General features: G+C 32.3%; 2 protein-coding genes across 24 annotated transcripts; both read left to right on the forward strand.

Annotated features, from left to right (window-relative positions):
- LOC146951128 (pentatricopeptide repeat-containing protein At2g03380, mitochondrial-like) lies at nucleotides 1–11,203 on the forward strand. Of its 21 annotated transcripts, none has more exons than XR_015027797.1 (6): nucleotides 1–172; nucleotides 1,770–4,118; nucleotides 5,313–5,347; nucleotides 6,717–6,784; nucleotides 7,838–10,448; nucleotides 10,646–11,203. XR_015027797.1 is itself a non-coding variant. In XM_085747097.1 (4 exons), the coding sequence occupies exons 3-4, from the start codon at nucleotides 6,767–6,769 to the stop codon at nucleotides 9,314–9,316; spliced, it is 1,497 nt and encodes a 498-aa protein (XP_085603223.1). In that variant the 5' UTR covers nucleotides 1–172; nucleotides 5,305–5,347; nucleotides 6,717–6,766; the 3' UTR covers nucleotides 9,317–11,203. The 21 variants fall into 21 exon arrangements, 4 of the variants coding, with proteins under 4 accessions (XP_085603223.1, XP_085603221.1, XP_085603222.1 ...); XR_015027794.1 differs by lacking the exon at nucleotides 1,770–4,118 and having other exon boundaries at nucleotides 7,838–9,379; nucleotides 9,950–10,448; nucleotides 10,641–11,203; XR_015027798.1 differs by lacking the exon at nucleotides 1,770–4,118 and having other exon boundaries at nucleotides 7,838–9,379; nucleotides 9,950–10,448.
- A 519-nt stretch (nucleotides 11,204–11,722) lies between these two features.
- On the forward strand, nucleotides 11,723–18,215 carry LOC146951129 (polyadenylate-binding protein-interacting protein 3-like). Of its 3 annotated transcripts, none has more exons than XM_085747092.1 (14): nucleotides 11,723–11,855; nucleotides 12,080–12,237; nucleotides 13,347–13,483; nucleotides 13,695–13,885; nucleotides 14,717–14,894; nucleotides 15,018–15,254; nucleotides 15,636–15,763; nucleotides 15,860–15,926; nucleotides 16,038–16,077; nucleotides 16,349–16,662; nucleotides 16,759–16,899; nucleotides 17,233–17,328; nucleotides 17,413–17,469; nucleotides 17,824–18,215. In XM_085747092.1, exons 2-14 carry the CDS (start codon nucleotides 12,081–12,083, stop codon nucleotides 17,851–17,853), a joined length of 1,773 nt encoding a protein of 590 aa, XP_085603218.1. In that variant the 5' UTR covers nucleotides 11,723–11,855; nucleotide 12,080; the 3' UTR covers nucleotides 17,854–18,215. The 3 variants fall into 3 exon arrangements, with proteins under 3 accessions (XP_085603218.1, XP_085603219.1, XP_085603220.1); XM_085747093.1 differs by having other exon boundaries at nucleotides 15,018–15,236; XM_085747094.1 differs by lacking the exons at nucleotides 11,723–11,855; nucleotides 12,080–12,237; nucleotides 13,347–13,483; nucleotides 13,695–13,885 and adding an exon at nucleotides 14,467–14,621.
- The last annotated feature ends 5,220 nt before the right edge of the window (nucleotides 18,216–23,435 follow it).

Raw genomic sequence — 23,435 nt, forward strand, 5'->3', positions numbered from 1 at the left:
GAAACGCGCTCTTCTCTCTAACTCTGGCGAGGACCATGCGAGTTCACTCTTCTTCTCTCAGGACTAATCCGGCGCGGCGGCGCCCTCCATCTCTCTATTGAAGCTCACCTGACACTTATTCATCTTCCATCTCTCTCCGTCCGTCACGGTTGTACAACCAAAAACCCTAATTGTAAGTTATTTTTTCAATCTCATCATTTGATTTCCCTTTTTTCATTTCGATTTTAGAATCAATGTGTTGGTTTGTTGTTGTTGTTGTTGTTATTGTCTGCTAATAATTTGGTCTTTAAAATGATTGTTTGGTTCAATTCAACATTGGTATGAAATTATTCTATGTTGCTTGAACCCTAAAAATAAAAAACTGGGGGCAACTTGAACCCTTTATTTCCATTGTTGTTTGATTCAATTGTAGGAAACTTGAACCCTTGCTTCCATTATTTCGTTTGTTGAAAGCAAAATGGCTTAATTCCATGAGACCCATGAATAAATTTTTACTGTTTCTAATTTTTGGCTTAATTTTTCCCTTTTTAATTTGCTAATGTGAGGGTTAATATGAGGAATCAGAATCTTATGTGACTCAGTGACTAACAACTATAATTCTATCATGTTTTTCTTGTTTTTTTTTTTTTTTTTGAAAAGGCTAAAATCTCATGTTTTTCTTGTATTATCAGATGGAGTTTTTACTAATATGAAATAGAATAAAGTGGAGATGTTGATCAATTGTTTTAGCCTATTGCTCTTTAATTCTTAGCTTGATTCTAATTATTATGGATTGTTTACTACTCTTTGTTTTGTGTTCTTAGATGATGTGCTTTTTTTTAATAACTTGCTTGAGTCATTGTTCTTATTCTCCCTTTCTTGTGATGATTCAAAGGAGTGAAAGACAACAGGGATATGCTTGTATGGTTACTTGCAAGATAATAAAAAGCATCTGACTTGTGATCTTTTTAGTCAGCTATACAGTGATAATTCTAGAAATAGGTGTTAGTTTTTGGTGATTTCAATACTACTTAAATGCATAATTGGAATTAGAGCTAGCTTTAGATTATTGAGAACTAATCTATTCATGGTTGGAATTAGAGCTAGCTTTAGAATATTGAGGAACTTAAATCATTGAATATTATAGCTAGCTTTAGAATATTCACGGTTGGAATTAAATCTGGTAACTTATTGAGTAAAACAATACATTTAAAAGTGCATAATTGACGGCGTGATGGCGGCCACCCCAAACTTTTTTGTCTGGCTCCGCCACTGCCTCCATTGGAAGAAGATGAAGAAAATAGTGGTTATCAGCCACTAATACATCTCTCTTATCTAATGAATGAATTCCACCATTAAACTAAAAACAACAATATTCATAAAAATAAGGGTTACACTAACTTATATTCTAAGAATACAAGTTAACGATCTTAAAATAGAATTAAAACATAAGTTTTGATTTTAAAAAAATAGTCTTTAAATTTTCAAAATAATAAACACAGATCTACATTGATTGGTTAGGTGGTGTTGACTTGGAACCTTGAATTGAACTCATTTCAAGGTTTTAGAATCGATTTTTCTTGGTGTCAATATTGATGGGTTAGTTTGACATCGTAATAATAATAATAATAAATAAATAATTTCTAAGATTTAACTTCTTAAAGAACAAGTTAACATTTCCATAAAAATAAAAATAAGAAAAACAACATTAGTCGGGTCACTTGTTTAAATTTTGAATTTTTTTTTTTTTATAGAAGTTTTTTAGTTAATGATTTTTTTTTTATTATCAGGGTAACACCAAGTCTCAAGACTCAACGAATGTTAACAAATGTACTTACAAATCACTACTAAATTGAAGTTCATGTATTAACAACGAAAGTTGAATCCAGAACCTTGTGCGCGAGTCAATTCCTAACCAACTGTTTTGGTATTAACCCAATGATTTTCAGGTGAAAGAGGTCATGGTAATTCAGAGTTCACCTGAAATTGTTTCATCTAAAAATTGAACTCAGATTTCACTTTCTTTTGCTAAAAAAGAGAACATGGGTAGTTAACTTTGAATGTGGGTGGATATTTTATTTTAGTTAAACCTTAAAAATAAAATAAAAAATTAATAAGTTTAAAATGAAAGAAAATGTAAAAAGCTATAAGCTCAAACTCTGCTTGAAATAAAAACATGCTTTCACAGTGACCCAATGTAAATGGATATCCATGGATGCGGATAGTGTGATATCCGTGTCCGCTCCGTTGGATAAATATGAAATCCGTACCCTGTCCATATCCGTGCGGATATCCGTTTAGCGGATAATCCGCGGATTTTGAGGTATCCGCGGGTTTATACAGATATCCATGGATAACATTTAAAAAAAAATTGTTTAATTTTTTTTTAGCTAAAATTTAGAAACAAAGGTTCTTCACATGCATTTTCTTTTCTTTTTAGCAAAACATAATATTCATACATTACAAAAACAACAAAGATCATTGACCCAACAAAAACATGAATAAAGTCTCTTACATTTAATAAAAATAAAGTTCTTTGATTTAGCATAAGTAAAGTTGATCATATTCAACAAAAACAAAGCTCTTGTATCAACAATCCCAATCACTTTACTTTCTTTTAAAGGAGCGTAATAAATAATAACACTCACAATACCTAGGGTTTTTTCTTAGGAAGTTGAATGGTATTAAGGTTATTTATGTAATTTACTCGGTTTAATAGCGGGTATGGATATCCGCGGGGTGTCGATACCATTAAATTCGCATCTGTATCCATTAATTAGCAGGTAGTTAAAAAATTCGTTTATTTAATCCATGGATATCCATTAAGGTATCCGCTCCGTGTCCATGGCGGATTTTATCCGCGGATATCCACGGGTGCGGATTTTTTTGCCATCCCTACCCAATATACACTAAGTAAAACCGTCCCGACACTAAGTGTGCATTTGATATGCAAAACAGTAAGTATTAGACAGAACAACACTAGACGAAATAACACAGTCCAAGGCAAAACAAGACATGACAAATTTTTATAGTATTGAATAATTTTTGGTCTTATATGATTTTTGGTAGACAAAATGTTATTTTAGTATTTTAGACAACTTGTACGTGAAACAAAAAGTTGTGATGTGGTTTGATGAGGGACAAGAATTTTAGTTTTTGTCTTGTCTCTTGCCTCTGCTTTGTCATGTTACTGAAACAGTTTTAGAAACCAAACACTATACAATTGGAGTTGCCATGTCCTTCCATTTTTTAACAAAAATCAAATACACCCTAAGTAAATTCACCTCTTTAGGGTCGACTTTACTCAGCCTATATTAGGGGAAATTGTCGTTATTTTTTATGTTTTGTTTGTTAACTAATTGATATTTTAATTATTGATGCCTTTTTTTTTTGGGTGGTGGTCGGGGTTCGAACCCCGGACCTTGCATATGTTATGCATTGTCTATACCAATTGAGTTAAGCTCACGAGGACAATTATTGATACCTTTTAAAATAGTAGATTGTCCCACTAAAAGGAAGTTTATACATAAAAAGAATTTCTCTCATAAATTTTACATAATCAAATGTGAAAATGCACTTAGGTTATATTTTTGATAGTTTTGAAAATGAAAAAAAAATTACAATACTTTTTAAATATAAAAACATGTAAATAACAATTTTAATTTGTAGATATTATGAAGTCTTTAATTTTTCTAATACATAATAAAATAGTGTTTATAACTCTTAAGAAAAGTTTGCTTTCCTTTTAAGTCCTCAAGGTTCGAGAAATTAGCCGCTGTAGTTGCGTGCGAAAGATACTCGATTTATAAAAAAAAAAAATACTAATAATTTTGTATAAAATACTTATTATTTAAAGAAACCGTTGGATGAATCGCACGACTTAGATTTCCCTGACTATGTTAATGTGGGATTCCTGTGAGTGAATCCACATCCCCGTAACAGCTACAAGAGGGTTTAATGTTCCTAACAAAATAGAGGGTTTAATGTTTAAAACTAAAGTTAGCTCCGTCGTGGGTAGCTGCGCCAGCGCCGCCAACTGCCGTCGCGAATAGTACCTCCGCTGCGATTATCTATCTCTCTGACAGAAGCTCCATTCGCCATGAAACCCTGCAACTAACCGACGCCCATATCAGTTCAAGGTTTTTACCACTATCAATCTCTTCAATATAGCAAAATTCTGCATCAACATTTCACATGTTAAGTATGTTCATGTTCATAAACATCACCCAAGAAAAATTAGTAGAAAATTAGATTACGAAACATAAAACTTACTTAATTATACAATGATCTCTGGTTATAACAAATTAGCACAAATTATTTGTGGAAACTGTTTGACTTGTATAAGCATTGTTTGATGGAAATGGACTCATAATGCTTATCACATTGCCTGCAAAAGTCTTAATTATGATCCTGATTTTCAGCACTTATCTTCGCGATTATTTGGTTTGATTAATTATTATTTCTATGATAGGCAGTTAAGGTTTGATGCTTTGTCAAGATTTCTTATCAGTTACAAACATTGGACTCTTTAACCTGTCTTGTGTTTTGCAAGGCATAACTTGTACTTCTAGACATTTTCGCTCTTGTTTTCGACATATAAAAAGGTCCTTGATATAGTTTACAATTACAACATAATGGAAATCCTTGTGTACTAGACTTTCTTCTACATTCGTTTTCCACATGCCAAAGTATCTCTTCCTGTGTTTTTTAAGTCTGCGTGCCCTAGCAGAAAAATTATATGTACACCGTAGCATAGCTATAGGAAGAGAAGCATTCGATAAGATTTATCAAAATATACTGATGCAATCTACTACTATACAATAACAAAAATGATTACTACCATTGTTCCTTAATTGTCCTTCTTAATTCTCACTAAATCACTAATTTCATGTGCAAAACGGTCATATTATACCACTCATCAGGTTTTCCATCACTCACTTAACATTAATTATTACCACCTTATTATTTTCATTTCTCAATACCGTATTTGCCTATGCCAATGTAAAATCATTTCTCAAGTCTGACCGAACAACTCCAAGACTGATTTCCCAATAAGCAGTTTATTCACTCAAAGTAGCATTTCATAATTCATACCCTTTCATGCACCAAAAAAATTTCACCTCTACCCCCTTTCTCTACGATCCTGTACGTGAGTTCCTATCACTCATCTTCTTTTCCATTTTTCATATAACATGGCTTTCTAATGTTTTTTATAAAATTGACGTTATATCAATATCATTTGTTTTGTTAGCTTGCTTCTAATCTCATCGACATGAATGAAATTAATCCTTGAATAATAGATCCATTGATTTGACTTCTCTCAAGTTTTCCAGGTTTTTTCTTGGCACAGCTACACCAGCGTTTACAGGTTTGTTTAATTCATTCCATATTTGTATCCTTTACTAGCTACATGTTTTTTTTAGAGCTTTTTACTACATGTTTGTTAAATGGTGGAAATGGATAAGTTGTGTTAGTAAGTTTGTTTGGATATGTGCTCATCACCATTTTTTTTTTTTTTGCTCTTAAAAAAAATGTCTGCCACATGTTTGATTTTATTATTCACTCAAGACTAAAAGAGTATAAGTAGATATTGGCATCTAATTATCCTGAGGTGTCTAATCTTTAATGACGGTGGATTTTATTTCTTTGGTATGATTTTCAATTTGTTAGTTACACTAATTTTCTAACTTGCTTACATTTTGATTTTAATTGGATCATGTTTTGTTAGACAATTGAATATCCTGTTTGTTTCATTATAGTTTGACACCAAAATTTCATCCCAACAATATGAGATTGCAAAAAAATCCATACCTGCAAAATTACACGTTAGCTCAACTTTGATGTCTTTTTTCTCTCTTTCCAAACTTATTAGTTGAATAACCTTGCTTTTGTCAAAACAAGATAAAATTAAAGAATGCTGCTAATCTGTTATTTTTCAGAAGATTTAGACAAAACACTTGAAGCATGAAAAAGTTTCAGACATGCATTATTTTAGATTATGTTGCTATGCAACCATGAATTTCAAGCAAAAAGATGTCTAAATGGCTATTTAGTCAATCAATATAAATTTTTTGTCTTCTTTAAAGACTGTAAGTATATTTATTTTGTCTTCTTTAACGACTGTTAGAATTTTCTTTGCCAAAAATCCGAACTCATGACTATTTTCAAGTTGTGTTTAATCTTTTTGGATAGATGGTACTTTATAAGTTTTGCATATAAAATTAAAAAAATGCAGTATTTAAACACTATATTTATGTTGATATTTTGATAATAGTCATGCTTTTTAATATTTTATCACATCGACTTTCTCATAAAGAAAAATTGCTAATTGAAGAAAAAGATGTATTTAATAAAAAGAGGCATGTAAAATAATGTAGTTGGAAGAGGTCTTGTAAAAAGGGACAAAAAAAGTTCTCAAAAAGGTTTATAATTAGGGACGGGGTAGTATATTGTTTTTTATATGATTACCGTAAAGTCCTTTAAAAAAATATTACCGAAATGTCACGCGACCTCCGTGCGAATGCATGGGTCTTTTACTAGTTTAATATATTTATGAAAACATGAAATGCACATTATGATAAGTGTTACAATGTGTTTTTTTTTAATGTGTGAAAGGAAATAACACAGTACAGAAGCAACAATAGCCATCTTTGAACATCGATGACCATTGAGTGCATAAATATCCGTGTCTCTTAAAGTAACAAGTTGGTTGATTTCCGTTTTGACGTGTTTTGCAGAAAAATCAACCAAGGCAAGAGGCTGTTAGCTACAAGTCCTTCTCAAATTCATGATAAGGGTAAATTGGGTAAGCATTACATTATTTCAAAGCTGTTTGGTTAAACTTTGAATGCTATGCGTTATAACCCTTTTGTATCTTTGTGTGTGCATCTTGTCCCCGTGTCCTGTATTTTAGACATTGCATGTGTTGTGTCCATGTTCATGTTGTGTCTAGTTCGATTTTTAGATGTACATGGGGTTTTTTTGAATGTGTTTTCTGTTTTTTTTTTTTGTCAAGACAGAACAGGGTATTTAAATGTAGTGGAAATTTTTTATCAATGAATAAATAAATAAATAGTGGAACAAATGAATTCAATTTTTAGATGTTCATGGGGTTTTGTCACGTCACTGTACCTTTTGGTCTCCCTCCCTCTCTCTCTCTCCACACACACATAGTGATCATTCATAATCCCCTATATCTTCCTGATGTTTGCATTGTATGTATGTATATTACCCTAGTCACGAAGGCTCCGATTCATTACAGACTGATTGGCGTCTTGTGCTTGAAGAATTTTTTTGAATGTGTTTTCTGTTTTTTTTTTGTCAAGACAGAACAGGGTATCTAAATGTAGTGGAAATTTTTTATCAATAAATAAATAAATAGTGGAACAAATGAACCTGAGAGAGGGAGTGAAGTGCTATGAATCTAGATGATTGATTGGTAACATTACCACAATATAGGTATTGGATGTTTCCACCAATTAAGCCTTAATGGGTGTATTGGGAAGTTTCAATAGTTAATTGGGTGCGCAAAAGAACCGTTTCAAGTGACAGGAAAAAAAGGTGTTTTTTGGGTGTCTGAGAGATAAATCGTGTTTTAAGAAACCGGGTTGCCAGCCCACGAACCCGGAGAGATCAAGAAGATGAACAAGACGATTTGAATGCATGATTCAACCGTCTCTACAATTTTTCGTGGCGATCCAGTCCGCGCCCACCAAATCCCGATTCTGGCCCTACACGAGCACGCTAAGGGGTTGCTAGATCGTGAACTTGTACAATCTTATGTTCTGAAACGTGATGTTTTCTACCATATAGATGTTATGCATAATCTAAAATTTTCGTTGCTGATGGTTTGATGCAGAAATTCTTTGGAAAAGCCTGTAAAAATGATTGCATTAGAAAGCATTCTAAAAGTGCAAGTACATTCCAAGCACTAGAGTCATTAAACAGAATGAATGGACTAATGGAGAAGCCAACAAAGTATGTTCTTTGTAATGCACTTAGTACTTGTGCAAAAACCCTGAATTGGCATTTGGGCTTACAAATCCATGCATATATGATTCGATCTGGATACGAGGATAATTTGTTCCTTAGTAGTGCACTTGTGGATTTCTATGCTAAATGTTTTGCCATTGTGGATGCAAGGAAGATATTTAGGGCCATGAAACAACATGATCAGGTGTCGTGGACTTCACTTATTGCTGGATTTTCAGCAAACAAACAAGGAAGAGATGCCATCTTGTATTTCAAAGAAATGTTAGGAACTCAAATTAGGCCCAATTGTTTTACCTTGACTAGTGTCATAAATGCATGTGTGGGGAAAAACGGAGCCCCTGAACATTGTCCAACTCTTCATGTTCATGTCATCAAACTAGGATTTGATACGAGCAATTTTGTGATCAGTTCCTTAGTTGATTGTTATGCAAATTGGGGACAAATTGATGATGCTGTATTATTATTCAATGAAACTAGTGAGAAGGATACTGTTATATACAATACAATGATCTCTGGATATTACCAAAACTTGTACAGTGAAGATGCACTGAGACTATTTGTAGAAATGCGGGGAAAAAATATGAGTCCTACTGATCATACTTTATGTTCCATTTTAAGTGCATGCAGCAGCCTTGCAATGCTTCTTCAAGGAAAACAAGTGCACTCTCTGGTTATTAAAATGGGTTCTGAAAGGAATGTATATGTGGCCAGCGCTCTGATTGATATGTATTCAAAGGGGGGTGACATTGATGAAGCTCAATGTGTGTTGGATCAGACTTCTAAAAAGAACACTGTGTTGTGGACATCCATGATCATGGGTTATGCTCAATGTGGGAGAGGTTTAGAGGCTTTGGAACTTTTCGATTATTTATTAACCAAGAAAGAGTTAATTCCTGATCATGTCTGCTTTACTGCGATCTTAACAGCTTGCAATCATGCAGGATTTATCTACAAAGGGGAGGAATATTTCAACAAAATGATAACAAACTATGGTTTGTCTCCTGATATAGATATATATGCTTGCTTGATTGATCTTTATGCTAGAAATGGAAATCTAAGGAAAGCAAGGGATTTAATGGAGGAAATGCCTTATGATCCAAATTGTATAATCTGGAGTTCCTTCTTGAGTGCTTGCAAGATTTATGGAGATGTAGAGCTTGGAAGGGAGGCCGCTAATCAGCTCATTAAGATGGAACCATGTAATGCTGCTCCATATTTAACTCTAGCACATATCTATACAACAAAAGGATTATGGAACGAAGCTTCTGAAGTTAGAAGCCTTATGCAACAAAGGGTTAAAAGAAAACCTCCAGGGTGGAGCATGGAGCTGAGTAGCGGTAGATAAACAGATTCATGTCTTTGCAGTTGGTGATGTTACCCATCAACAATCAAATGAAATATATGCAGAGTAAGAAAGTATTTACATTGAAATTTTAGAAGTTTCACCCTATGTAGTAGAGGATATCAATATTCAAGCATAGATTCACACATGGAATGCATGTTCCAATTTATGATGGTAAAAGTTATTACTTTCATGCCATTAAACAATGCATGACTGTTGATGATTAGTTGATTACAAACAGTGGTTGAATTTCACTTCCTGAAAACCATAGAGATTGCCTAAAAATACTCTTGTGGATCTGTAATATTTTACAGATCTCAAGGATTTGTTCTGCCTGCTGTTTGACATGGAGATAATGTGTAAAGCTAGTAAGTAGTTATAAAAGGTTATGTGCTTACTGCATCCTCCAAAGTATTAGTTTCTTTAATTGAAGTTTTTTCTTTATGGAATTATTAGTTCCTAAAAAGCTTGGTATTCAAAGGTAGACTTCCTATTTACAATTTGTTAGTTATGAATGACGAATTTAAAGGCTGAAAAAGAAGTATTTCATTTGGCCTCCAACTGGTGCATATTTTAGTTCTATAAGGCCTAAATGGCTCTGCATTTTCAATTGCTTAACTATGAGGTCTTTTGCAGGAGTACTAGATTTCCTAAAAACTTGAACTTTCATTGGTGGCCTAGGGATGAATTTATATTCATAGATCATGAATGGCAGCTTTCCCTCTAACAAAGAGTTTTCTTTTCATATACTTTCTATACATATTTATTTATTTTTATTTTTTGAAAACTCGGTATCCGATCCAAGGACCGACTAATCCGAGGGGATCAATCCCACCACCCACTTGCGGGGACCCCATTTAAAGCCAGAGCAAAGCTCTGTATGGACTTGCCCACCGAAATTGGCACCAGAGGGAATCGAACCTGAGACCTTGAGAGGAGCAAACTCCTAGATCCCAAGCTAACCACTAGGCCAACCCCAAATGGGTACTTTCTATACATATTAATAGTTTAGAAGGCAACAAAAGATGGAACTGACTGGTAGTAGTTCAAGTTCCGATCAGAATTACACTTTAGGGATCTCACATGATGCCAGCAAAAATAATTTTACTGGAAAAGAAGCTTTTTGTGAACCATGGTATGTTCTTTTCTGACATCAATTAACTATAGTTCTACTTTAGCAAAATAAGAATTAGCTCGCTTTAGTGAATAAAATCTCTTTTATGTTTTGAGCCACTTGAAGTCTCACTGATTTGCAGAAACTTTAATATATATTGTGATATTACATATGGTCGGATACTATTTTCAAATTTATAATCTATACTGTTAGGGAAGTCTAGGAGATGGATGTTGCAGTTCTTTGCACTGTCATTTCTTTGACAGTCATATGGTCTTGTGTTGGGGAACTTCTCAAATTGAAGCAGTGGGTTTTTGGTTGTTGAAGTTGAAGCAGCAATTTTTCTGTACACTGCATCAATCCAAGTTAGCCAAGGATTTACAGGGTGATTGCATTGTATATGTAGGGCTAAACATCATGCTTTCAGGAAGGTTTTTGCTGTTATGGGTGGTAGAGACTAAACATCATACTTTCAGGCAGGCTTTTGTTTACAAGGAGATAGTGCTTTGGGTAGTGGAAGTAATTGGACTAAATGGCACAATTGTTCAAATGCAAGGGTCATCATTATACAACTGTGATGGCAGCGATAGTGTATATATATAATATATAACCATTCAAAAAAAGAATAGTGTATATATATCTTAGTGTTTCAATAAGAGAGGTAGGAGTTATAAGTATAACCATTGTTTATGTTTTGTATCTTACTTCAAAAGTAGATGATCGACAACTTTTTCTCATTCCATTGTTGCAAAATATAGTATTTTGTATCTAGGAAAGTATTATTTGTGTTTGACATTTTTATTTTATTTTTGTATAAATTTATCCTTAACAATGCAATTTCTTTTCAAATTTTAATTTAAAAGCACACAATGAATATTAAAACTAAAAATAACATAAATTTTATAAAATTGAAATAGATGCATCGATGCACCTTTCACAAAGAAGAAAATCGTGATGTCTTTACACAAGACTCAAAGTAGATAATACCTCAGAAATGCAGTGTTGTAGATTTGAGGTCGGTAAAACTTTTCAATTTGGATTTGGAGGATTTGGAAGTAACATAACCACAAACTATGAAACCACACCGTGGAGTTGAGCATTTTAGGTATTGGAGTGTACAATTTCCTTGTTTGAAGGGTGACAACTAAAGCGAGTTGTGCGGTCCAAACTGCGAATACATGAGTTGTTAATTGTGCCACATCAGCTTTAAAAAATCTAGGGAAAATACTAAAAAATTTGATGAAAAATAGCCACGACACTAGAATATAGGATACACGTGAGCACAGCAGATTATTGTCTATGCTTTTGAGCGCTCTTTCGTTTCTTGCACCTCCCTTCATTCAAAAATCTGAAAAACCACCGCCTCTCTCTCTCTCTCCCCGTAATCCCTAACCTGCTCGGTACTTACTTGTGATCAACCTCTTTCAGGTTCGCAAATTCGTTTTTCCAATTACTTTATCTAACTCACATTACTCAACAAATTCGTTTTATGCATTCACTTTCTTCATTCGTAGCAGCTCCATTTACTGTTAATATGATTTCTTGTTTCTTGCATGTTGAAACCTAGTTACTAATTCAATTTTCACTTTCTTTCTTTTGTCATCTTTGATAGAATGTACTTTTATAATTGAATTTCTATGTATTTTATCTAGGATGAGTTTGCAACCTGGGCAGTCTAAAGATGGTAGTTCACATGACCGACTAGTATATGTAACAACATGCCTAATTGGGCAGCAGGTACAAGTCCAAGTCAAAAATGGGTCCATATACTCTGGAATATTTCATGCAACAGATACAGTCAAAGATTTTGGTATGTTCTTCTATTAGTACTTTTCGTGATTCTGAAAGCTATTTATTTGTATTATTGCATAACTATAAAGATTTATATATTCATCATCATAGCAAAGGAATTAATCAAGTAGGGCCTTTTGCCAGTAAATGATCATTTCTTGTTGTTGAAAATTTTGATACCGGACATGTCTCTTTTCATGTCTAGGCGTCTAGCCAAATGGAAGTCTTGGTTAATGGTTTTTTTATTCTGACACTGAATGAAGTGTTAGACATTGGACTCACATTCAACCCGAAGTGTTGGCGCTTCATATTGTAAAATGGAAATACATTTTATTTAGGATAATTAATATTTTTTTTATGTTGGGAACTTTTTATTGAGTTTTTATTTTAGATGTTATAGTTTGATTAGGATTTTACTATGTTTTGTTCTACATCAATATTCCTGTTTTCATTGTTAGATTTTTAGATCATTGGTGTGAATCCCAAAATCAAGTAAGGAAACAATAACGAAAATAAGAGATAACAATGGATAAATAGTAGTGTTTTATTGAAAATAGAATGATAATAGTTATAAGACAGCTTCTGTACTTCCCCAAAGCAAAGCTCCGACACAGAATGATAATAGTTATAGATGGCTTATGTACTTCCCCAAAGCAAAGCTCCGACACAACATAGAGATGTATCCTACTCTCGCCCTAACAGAAAGTTATTATCATCATACCTTCCAACTTCTAAGGCTCTGTTTGGGAGTTTTGAGGGGAGGAGAGGGTTTGTATTAATTTATCATTCTCTACAAAACCACTCTCTCAAAAAATTTGAAAGATTTCTCTGTTTTTTCCTCTAAGCTCATCCCTCCAAAACCCTCCCCTCCCTTCCCCTCCTAACTCCAAAACGGAGCCTAAAAATTTCCCTTTTATATACAAATAAAGAGAAAATTCTATTATTTAACCATAATGAGCCTTTTCTTATTTAACCTCAATGGGCCACTTACTAATTATCTACTTAACCGTACTTAGCCACCTAACTAATAATTTTTTTTAGCCTCTTGTGTTCAGACACTTCTCATATTGTTTCCTAACAATCATAGAGAACTTGGCTTACGTTGCTTCGTATATCATACTCTTCTAGGAATCATTTTGAAAATGGCTCGCTTGACAAAGGATGCATCTTCGCAAGGGAAGAAGTCTGGTGCAGAATTTGTCAGCAAGGCTCCTTCAAAGATTTTAATTATACCTGCCAAAGAACTTGTGCAAGTTATAGCTCAGGTTTGCTACTTCTCAAGTATTTGCAATTACTTCTGAAATTGTGGTGGCTACTCATGCTAAATATATGCAGACACATGAGTTTTTATTAGAATGCTGTATAGTAAGCAATGGTATTGGAAAGTTTTAATCTAGCCCCTAGGGTTAGATGAAGTGTTTTAAAGACATTGCAACTTGTTTCCTGATGATACTTTTGGTGTATCAATTATGGCAGGGTGTTGCTGTTACTAAGGATGGCCTACCTAGTGAACCTCAGCATGGTAGGAATCAGGAAATCATGGTTGACTCACTGATATCTCAATCTCATCATGCTGAGCTAGGACGAAAACTAGAACCCTGGGTACCTGATGAAGATGATCCACAATGCCCTGAACTGGATAATATCTTTGACGGCCACCGGAAAAGGTTGTTTATCTTAATGAAATAAATTTGATGAACTGTAAAATTGTCTCTTTTCTTGAAACTTTGACAGCAACATGTATGCCTGTCAATTGCCTTTATTCTCTTGAGTTCAGAAGATCGAGAAACTATACTATGTATCTTTTATGTTCTACGATAGGAATTTTCTTTAAAATAAGAGTCCATCTGTAAGTGCCAGATTTCATAATGGCCTATTAGTCTTGCTCCATTTTATTTTTAAACTGAAGATATTTATCTTCCATTGTTATGAATAACAGTTGATATTTTGGTATTCAGGACAAATGAAATTTAGATGGCAAGAAGTAATATGCCTTGCTAGATATTGATACTGTGTAATAGTGTGTGCATAATTCTTTTTGTGTCCTTAAAACCAACGAATTTCACAAACTTTATAAGCATATGTTCCCCATTCTTTTTTGTGACTTTTGGAACCATATTTCTTGTTAGGGGCCAATCAACCTGTTGTGATTCACTAAACTCTTGTGTTTGGAACGTGATTTTCGCAAAAGATCTGTCTGACATTTGATGGGTATCAATTTCTTTCTTGTGCTGCATTGCGTATATTTTCGGGCTGTAGGACCATGATCATTTATAGAAATCGAGGATTGTTTATGAGTGATTTATCAAAAGGTTATTTTTGTGGCATAGCAATAATCACTGAGGGAGGTTTGGTTGAGTATATGAAATTGTCCCTTCAGTACTGTCATAATTTTATATACAGGTTTTCCCTTTTTTTCATGTTTCAATTTTTTCCCAGCATATTCATTTAGGTTTGCATAGACAATTTCATTAACCTTCCTTTTTGTATTTTTTAAGGGGATGGGACCAGTTTGCAACAAATAAGGCATTGTTTGGGGTAAAAAGCACATTCAATGAGGAACTTTATACAACAAAGCTTGAAAAAGGGCCACGGACAAGAGAACTAGAACTGCAAGCTTTAAGAATAGCAAGAGAAATTGAGGGCGAGGAAACTCAAGATCTTCATCTTGCTGAGGTTAGTTTTGCTTAAATACCCCTGCCCTTTTATTTATTTATTTTTTTTGCCACTTGTGAGTTTCAGCAGTTTTATATTTAATTGTCTATTTAAAATTCACAAACTATATTTTTTTTCCAACAGGAAAGAGGTCTTCACTTAGATGGAGACTTTGACATTGACGAAGAAACTAGATTCTCTTCGGTCTATAGGGGTAAACACGTTGATGATACATATGAGGAAAATGAAGACATGCCGATGGATTCACACAATTCTGAGATGTTTGGTGGTATATTCGGTTCAGTCGATGAGAGGTCTGATGAAATGAATATTGGAGAAGGCAATGATGCAGCTCATGCATTGGCAAGTTCCTCTTTCATGGTATCTTCTCATTTCATTATTTAATTATCAAAAGTGCTGGCGTAATTCTCAATCATTTTCTCAACCATTTTGTGCTTTGTAGGAGTTCAATGATTACCTGATAACTGACACTGTAGAACTATATAGTGCTTTGTATTTTACATAATTGTTAATATTCTTTTTGTGGCAAAGTGTCTTATTATGCTTTTGAAATTAGTGCAGATTTAACATCTAACCATACTTCTAAGAACTATAGATTGCCTTGGCCAGGAAAATGTTGATATCACTGTTCTTTCCATGTTCTCCCTCTTTTTCTTTTGCATGTTTTCCTCTCATCATATGAAGTAATTGTTTTGCTTTCTAAATATTGCAATTTCGTGTATATTGTCATTGTGTATGCAGGATCGCCCACAGTCATCGCAGTCAAATACTGGTGTAGATTTAAGCCGATCTAGTGCTTATGATCATGCTAAGCAGTTTACGTCTGAAATCCCTTCCAAAAGCTACTCTTCTTCGGATGGGGAAAGCAGGTGTTACCTTTTTCTCTTGTGTAAATCAATACGTGTTTCCACAAACTCTAAGCATATATATAACTTTACAAATTTTCATACCGAACAACATTACAGGATTCAGGAGAACCCAGTTCATAATCTACGTGGAGCCAGTGGTAACACCAAGGAAGAAAATCTTATAGTAAGTTGAAGTTTCAGCATTACTGCTCAAACATTTATCTACATAAACTTCTCATGTGAGACTGCTAGTATTTCTAATCTGATTCAATCTTATTTTTATTTTCTTTATTAGGTGCAGCAAGGTGAGGATGTTCAACTGTCTAAATATGACGGTATGTAAAAAATTGCATTCAGCCTCCTTAGATTTGAGCAGCTCCAAAATGTTATATCTGAAATGATGCAGATGAAACTAAACCACTCTGGTGTTAAGAATTATTTTGTTTGATATATACCTTATTAACTTATGTAGGGAGTGCACAAGCTTTCTGTTAGTATCAATAGTACTTCTGAATGGCAGCTCTAACACTCAGATTTGAGACTTGATTTTTGTGGCTGCTTTTTCAATCATGTGTATTCCTCTGATCTTAGCAAATTTTTGTGCAGATTCACAGGCATCACTGTACTTGAAGAAAGATGGCTCTGATAAAGGGGTATTATCTCCTAATGCCAGCTCCTATGCCCCATCATCTCATATATCATTAAAATCTCATGAGAAGACGAGATCCCCCGGGGGCTCTACTGAGGATTTAGCATATCGCCAAGCTAATGGGGCAACAAAGTATATAGATTCACATGGGGCATCATCTGGGTCAGATTCTGTGAGAGGTGTGGCAGGATCTTCTGGTCCTGGTTTATCTCCAAGTTCATCAGTTGGTTCACTGTCTTCTGAGAAATCGTCTTTGAATCCCAATGCAAAGGTGTAGCTCAAGAAGGAATATTTCACTAGTTGATTCTTGTTTTCTAAATTATTAACCAATGTCTGAGTTTCTTCTGTTTCCCTTTCATGTTGGAAGGAATTCAAGCTCAACTCTAATGCAAAGAGTTTTATTCCATCACCTGCTCGGCCTCCCACTCCAGTGTCTGATAGTTCCTTCTATTTTCAACCTAATGTAACTATTGTACCAAGTATGCCAGGCATACCCATGAGTTTTGGGGTAAGTCATTCATAGTATTTATTGAATATGTAAAAGTGCTTAGTTATGGGTTGGAGTTACTTGAGGATTACTGCTAAATTTGACTTGCATCATTATATTAAAGAATTATGACAAACTGCCAAATTCATCTAGCACAATCACTACTGTCATGTGCTTAAAAGTTTATTTTGAATTTCTAGTAGCTATTCATCCCGTTTTGCAGATAGGGGACTCTAATTTTGATATTGTGGAGATGTGTTTTATAGAGCTGGTTAAATAATTTGCAAACGAGACTTAATATCTTCTATGCCTTGGTACTGTTCACAAACTATCTTTTTCACATATGGCCTGCAGGTTGGACCTAGTTATACTGGGCAACAACCTATCATATATAATCCACAGGTATCCCAAATGCCAACTCAAGCATACTTTCATCCAAATGCACCGCAGGTATGATAACACTTGTAGTATCTCTCTGGTGACTGTTGCGAGAATATTGATGCTTTACAGTAATTGCTTACTATCTAATTGCAGTACGGACAGCTTCTAGGTCATCCTAGGCAAGCTTTATACATGCCGAGTTACCAACCAGTAAGAACTTTGTTTTACTCATAATTTAATTTCTTAAAAATGGTTGTTAGATAAGCATTTCTTATATTTGATCTTGATTTATTATCATATACTATGATTAGGAACTTCAAATTTGTACGGTATAATTTCATATATTTTACCCCTACTGTAGGCAAAATCAGCCATCTCCAGTAACTTAATGCGTGCTTAATGCTCCACGTTGATATATCATGCATGATGGACATTCTTAAATTTTTTTCAATTATAGGCATCTCAACTGAATTTTAACAACCTTAGATGCAATTAATTGTATGTTTTGGGGAGCTGTATGCTTAATATTCTGGAACTGGATCTTCTCAAATCGGTATTTTGCAGGAAATGCTGTACAAGGGACGTGATTATTGAAGACTTGACTGACTGTGTTATTAGCAAGTCAACTCCTTGCTCAAAAAGAATGCATCAAGTGGATGTCCTGAAAAGTTTTAAATGATGCGATATCTTCAGCTGATGGAAAGGTTTCAAATGGTTCGTTGAGACATAATTTTGTGATGGGTTTTCAGGTTTTGATCGTGCAACAGCCAACAGCATAACCCATATGTATGGGGTTCCTTAATACCATTCAACATTTACTTTTTGATTACTACTCGTTCGTCTTGTACTTGGGCATGTTTGTTTGCTATGATTGATACAGTATCGGTTGAATTGCTTGTACATTACTTAAGGTCCTACTATTAACCAGTGCCGTAAAACTATTAGTTTTGGTTAAAGAGTCGATATTTAGAAAATTTTTATACATAATCATATTTAAAAACCGTACTTTCTAATTAACTGTTGTACACAAGTCTTTGGTTAAAGTGTACTTTTGACCTCCTAAAGCAAAAAAACGACAAATGTAGTCTCCTATCCTCGGCCTCTTTTAAGATAGTGGTCATTTCCTTCCATTTTGACCGAGTCAATGTACATATGTGTCAACTCACTTAAGTGAGTAGGATGCCACATGTGTAATTTTCAAATTAAAAATAAATAAATTGTCATCTGTGTGTATATTAAATTTAAAAAAATAAACAATTTGAGACTTTGGAGTGTGCTCCGCTTCAATGTCTTAGGCTCGATTCTCCCGGATGCTAATTTGGGTAGACTAGTTTACCTTCTTCCAAAAAAGTTAGTTGAGCCCAATGTCTCAGTCTTGTTTGCCTATTCACAATTTTAGTGGTGCAAATATCCTATGATTTCAGGGTGTGAATTGGTGATATACTCAATCAATATCTAAACATTCAAAATAATGTGTAATTAAAAAATAGGATAAAATATTTTTTTTAATCCCTCTAAATATACCAAATTTTTGTTTTCATCCCTCTAAAAATTTTCTTTGATTCTCTCTAAATATTTTTTAAGTTTTAGTCTATGTTTTTTTTACAAATATTCACGTTGTGTTTTAAACGACTTTTATCGTAGGTAAACAACTTTTTTTATGACATATAATTGATAAGATCTTTTTTTTTGTGAAAGAATTTTTAATAATAAAACTATTTAATCTTTATTAATTTATTTATAACCTTAAATTAAAGATTAGATTATTAAATTTAAGATCAAATAATTAAATTTTTAAACCAATTTATGATAGTCTACGAGAGGTCAATTCACTTAGTGATATTTTAAGGTCAGTTAAATTCTAAAAAATCAGAGAGTTTTGCTCTTCTCCTTTTTAATTTTTTTGTCTACTTAATCAATTTCAGAAGTGACCGTGTTTTTACATTTTTTTTTTCTTTTCAAATTGGCTTTTAGTGCTACAACTATGTTTTTATTTGGAGGAGTAATTTAGTGTGTGCATCTAGAAGAATATACGTTTAAAGTTTGGTTCGAACGGATTTGTAAAGATGTTGCTATTTTGTACAAATTTTGTTTTTGGTTTTGCCACCAAAAAATTATATAGTAAATACACATAACGAAAGACAGTTATTAAGCAACGAATTTTTTTACTAATTTATTAATAAATTAGCGGTAGAGGTATTGAGTTGACTTTTGATCAGGTACAATCCATAAAGAACATAATTCGAGTACAGCATAAAGAACGTAATTGATCGAGTACAGACGAAGTTAGTAACATCTTAACGGATAGATTCTTGATCAAGCAGTTTGTACATACTGCACTGCTTTTTGAACAAAAATATAAGATATAGTAGTCTCTTAATAACGAGTTTTCATTAAATTCAGTGACATAACATTATCCATTCATAATTCGTGTTAAAGTTACTCCTCCACATATTGTAACTTTACCCATGCATAGTTCGTGTTAATGTTACTGCTCCACTTATTTATTTCTCACAAGATTGATTCTTGTTTTGGACTAATATTTATAAGAAATGAATATTTAGATAATTAAAATGCTTTTTTTAATATGATTAAATTTTAAAGATTTTAATTTTATAGGAACTAATAACACATTCAACCATATTTTCAATTAAATATAAGAAATGAATATTTAGATAATTAAAATGCTTTTTTTTTTTAATATGATTAAATTTTAAAGATTTCAATTTTATAGGAACTAATAGCACATTCAACCATATTTTCAATTAAAAAATGTCAATTTTATAAAATGCCTCTCACTATGATGTCATGTCCAATATTCGATTTGAGATATTTTTATTTTGAGAAAATTCTAAGACATGATTAAAACTTGGAATTTTTAAATTTGACATATTTAAATTGAACAATACCAATTTTTATTTTATTGAATATTCTGATTTCATTTTCATATACTTGTTACTAAAAATATCTATTGTGTTTGCTCTTCTTCTTTGTTCCCTTGCTACGGTGTTTGTTTTAAACGTCAATGTTTGTCTGAGAATTTGGAGGAAAAATTAGGGAAAGAAAGATTTTAGAAAAAATGGAGGGGCTTGGGTTCATTTTTTTTCTTTCATAATATAAAATATCCTATTTTAAAGAAAATAAAAAATTGTATTGGATGAGGATTTTGAAGCTCTTATATGAATTATTCAAATTCAACCTATGTTCTCTTAAATAATTCGTCATTTTAGTAAAACTTATTAACCACTTGAGCGCAATTGTTTAGTTATTGCAAAATATTCTTAAAATTTAAAATATACAACAATGATAAACATTAATTTATCATTCTCCAAAAATATCTTTTTTTAAAAAGGTAAAAATTTCTCTATTTTTCATATATTTTCCACCCCCACACATCCAAACAAAACCTTGGAGTGCATATGTTTATGTTGTCTTATTCTTACGTGTATAACCTTTGCATGAATATGGTGGTAGATTTTTTTTTTTTTGGAGAAACATTCAAATATTATTTAAGGAGAGACATCCAAATTAAATATATATATATATATATATATTATATATATATATATATTATATATATATATATATATATATATATATATATATATGTATGTATGTATTTTTTTAAACAATTATTAACATCTATCTAAAATATAAAATAAATAAATTTTAGTTATCTAGATTGAAAAAATTATCAATAAAATTAGTGTTTGTGTCATATCTATAATTTATTGAAAATTTATATAATTCAAAAGTAACAAAAGAAAAAAGATTGCTCATATTATATTACCTAAATTTTTGATCGTGATATAACCCGTAATTTTTAAATGGCGTCCACAAGTGGACGGTGGGATTAGATCCATCAGATTAGTCGGTTGTTGTGGCGGATATCAGGTTAAAAAAAACTACTTAAAATATAAAATAAATAAATTCTATTTATCTAAGTTGAAAAAATATCAAGAGTACGTGTTTAGAATGAAAATAATGAACGTAGGTAGGCAAACAGGCAAACAAAAATATTCACTGATAAAAAAAACTACTTAAAATATAAAATAAATAAATTCTATTTATCTAAGTTGAAAAAATATCAAGAGTACGTGTTTAGAATGAAAATAATGAACGTACGTAGGCAAACAGGCAAACAAAAATATTCACTGATAAATATCTTTAAGAGTACATGTTTAGAATGAAAATAATGAACGTACGTAGGCAAACAGGCAAACAAAAATATTCAGATAAATATCTTTTTTTGGTGGTGGCTGGGGTTTGAACCCCAAATATCTTTAAGAGTACATGTTTAGAATGAAAATAATGAACGTACGTAGGCAAACAGGCAAACAAAAATATTCAGATAAATATCTTTTTTTGGTGGTGGCTGGGGTTTGAACCCCGGACCTTGCATATATTATGCATTGTCCATACCAACTGAGATACACTCACAAGGACGATAAATATCTAAAATTGATTAAAATAAATAATTTAATCAAATAACCATCTAAAGTTTTCTCTATCAATTTAATATTTAAAAAATGAATGAATTTTCTATTAAATTTAACAAAATTTATGCTAAATGAAATGTAATTTAAAATTAAATTAAATTGAATGAAGGATAAGATTGATAAACAAATAAATAGTTTGAAATAAGTACAAAACTCATGTGAATTTCTTTATGTGTTTTTTATATGATTCTTAGATAAAAATACACTTTTCATGAGTAGTTTATTTAAAAACCAAATGAAAAGCACATAAGAAAATGCAAATTCTTACCCACAACTACCTATTATTTCTTAATTCCACAATTCTTTTAAAGTTTGTTATAACCACAAAAAATAAATTTAAATTATGTGAAGAACCGTACTAAAAGTATGTAACGAAAATGCATCTAAGTTTTGTCCTTAAAATAAAGGATATTTTTAATGCCAAATATCAGCAAGTTGTTAAAAAAGAAATAAAGTATATAAATAAATAAAAAGATCAAATGAATATAGTAGTAGTAATAATAAACTTTTTTTTTTGTGGTGACCGGAGTATGAACCTCAGACCATGCATATATTATGCATTGTCCCTATCAACTAAGCTAAGCTCACGAGGACAATAGATTTTCTTTTTGAAAGATAGTAATAATAGACTTATGAAGGGGAAAAACTAATAATAGCATTAATTTGGGATGCATAAAAATTTATATGCATGACATCCATGGATAAAATCCACCAATAACACAAATTGAAACGGATACACACAAATAAAATAAATTGATATTTCGAGTAATTTAAATTGATGAATACATATATAAAGTAAATTGATTCTTTTTAGAATATGTAGAAGTAAATTGATATTTCGAGTAATTATATTGATATTATTAAAAATAAAAAAAAAGTATAGTTTGTTATAAGTACTAAATTTCTATTATTTATACATATAATTTTAATTAAAATCAAATTTATTTTAATCAAATGTGCCCGACAAACACACATGTATATGGATTGAACCAAACTCTGATATCATCTTAAAAATTGCGGTTAAGACCAGACTTAAATATCATCTTATAAATCACGGTTAAGACTATCACAACCTACAAAACCAGTCAGCTTGTGAAGTGATGATAACTCTTCGGACACATTGTCAAACCATTTTCTATATAATACTATATACCACAAAGGAGACAACAAAAATAATAAAAATTAAGGACACGCATTGCAAAACGACAAAATTGAAACGCATCTGATAAACACTTTTAAAACAAAATAATATTAAGAAAACTAGATTCATGTTTTTTTCTTCAACTCTTTGTCATGACGAGACTCCTTTTTTCTCACGTTTTCTTTTAAACTATTTTTGTTGATCTTTCTTGTCTGTTTTTTTTTATCAGTAATCTTTTTTCTTGTATGAGAGAAAGAGAAACTCTTGCAAAAAATAATTATATGCAAAGAATATAGTAAAAAGGTTGGAAGGTGGAAGTTGAGTGTAGTTGGTGCATTAATGCTGCGGTGTTACATTGTTATAGTCATTGTCAAGACTTAGCACTAAAGCCAAGAGACCAAGTACAACGCAACGGGAAACGTTGAGAAACAATCATGTTTTAATTTTTTTAATTTATTTTTGAGAATAAACAATGATGAAGTTTTTATATTGGAGTGTTTGTTTATAAACTGTAGTATTAGTAGTACTAGTGCCCC

The sequence above is a fragment of the Medicago sativa genome, chromosome 2, assembly GCF_051527215.1.
Source record: "Medicago sativa cultivar Bolivia chromosome 2, Bolivia_mono, whole genome shotgun sequence".
Taxonomy (NCBI): domain Eukaryota; kingdom Viridiplantae; phylum Streptophyta; class Magnoliopsida; order Fabales; family Fabaceae; genus Medicago; species Medicago sativa.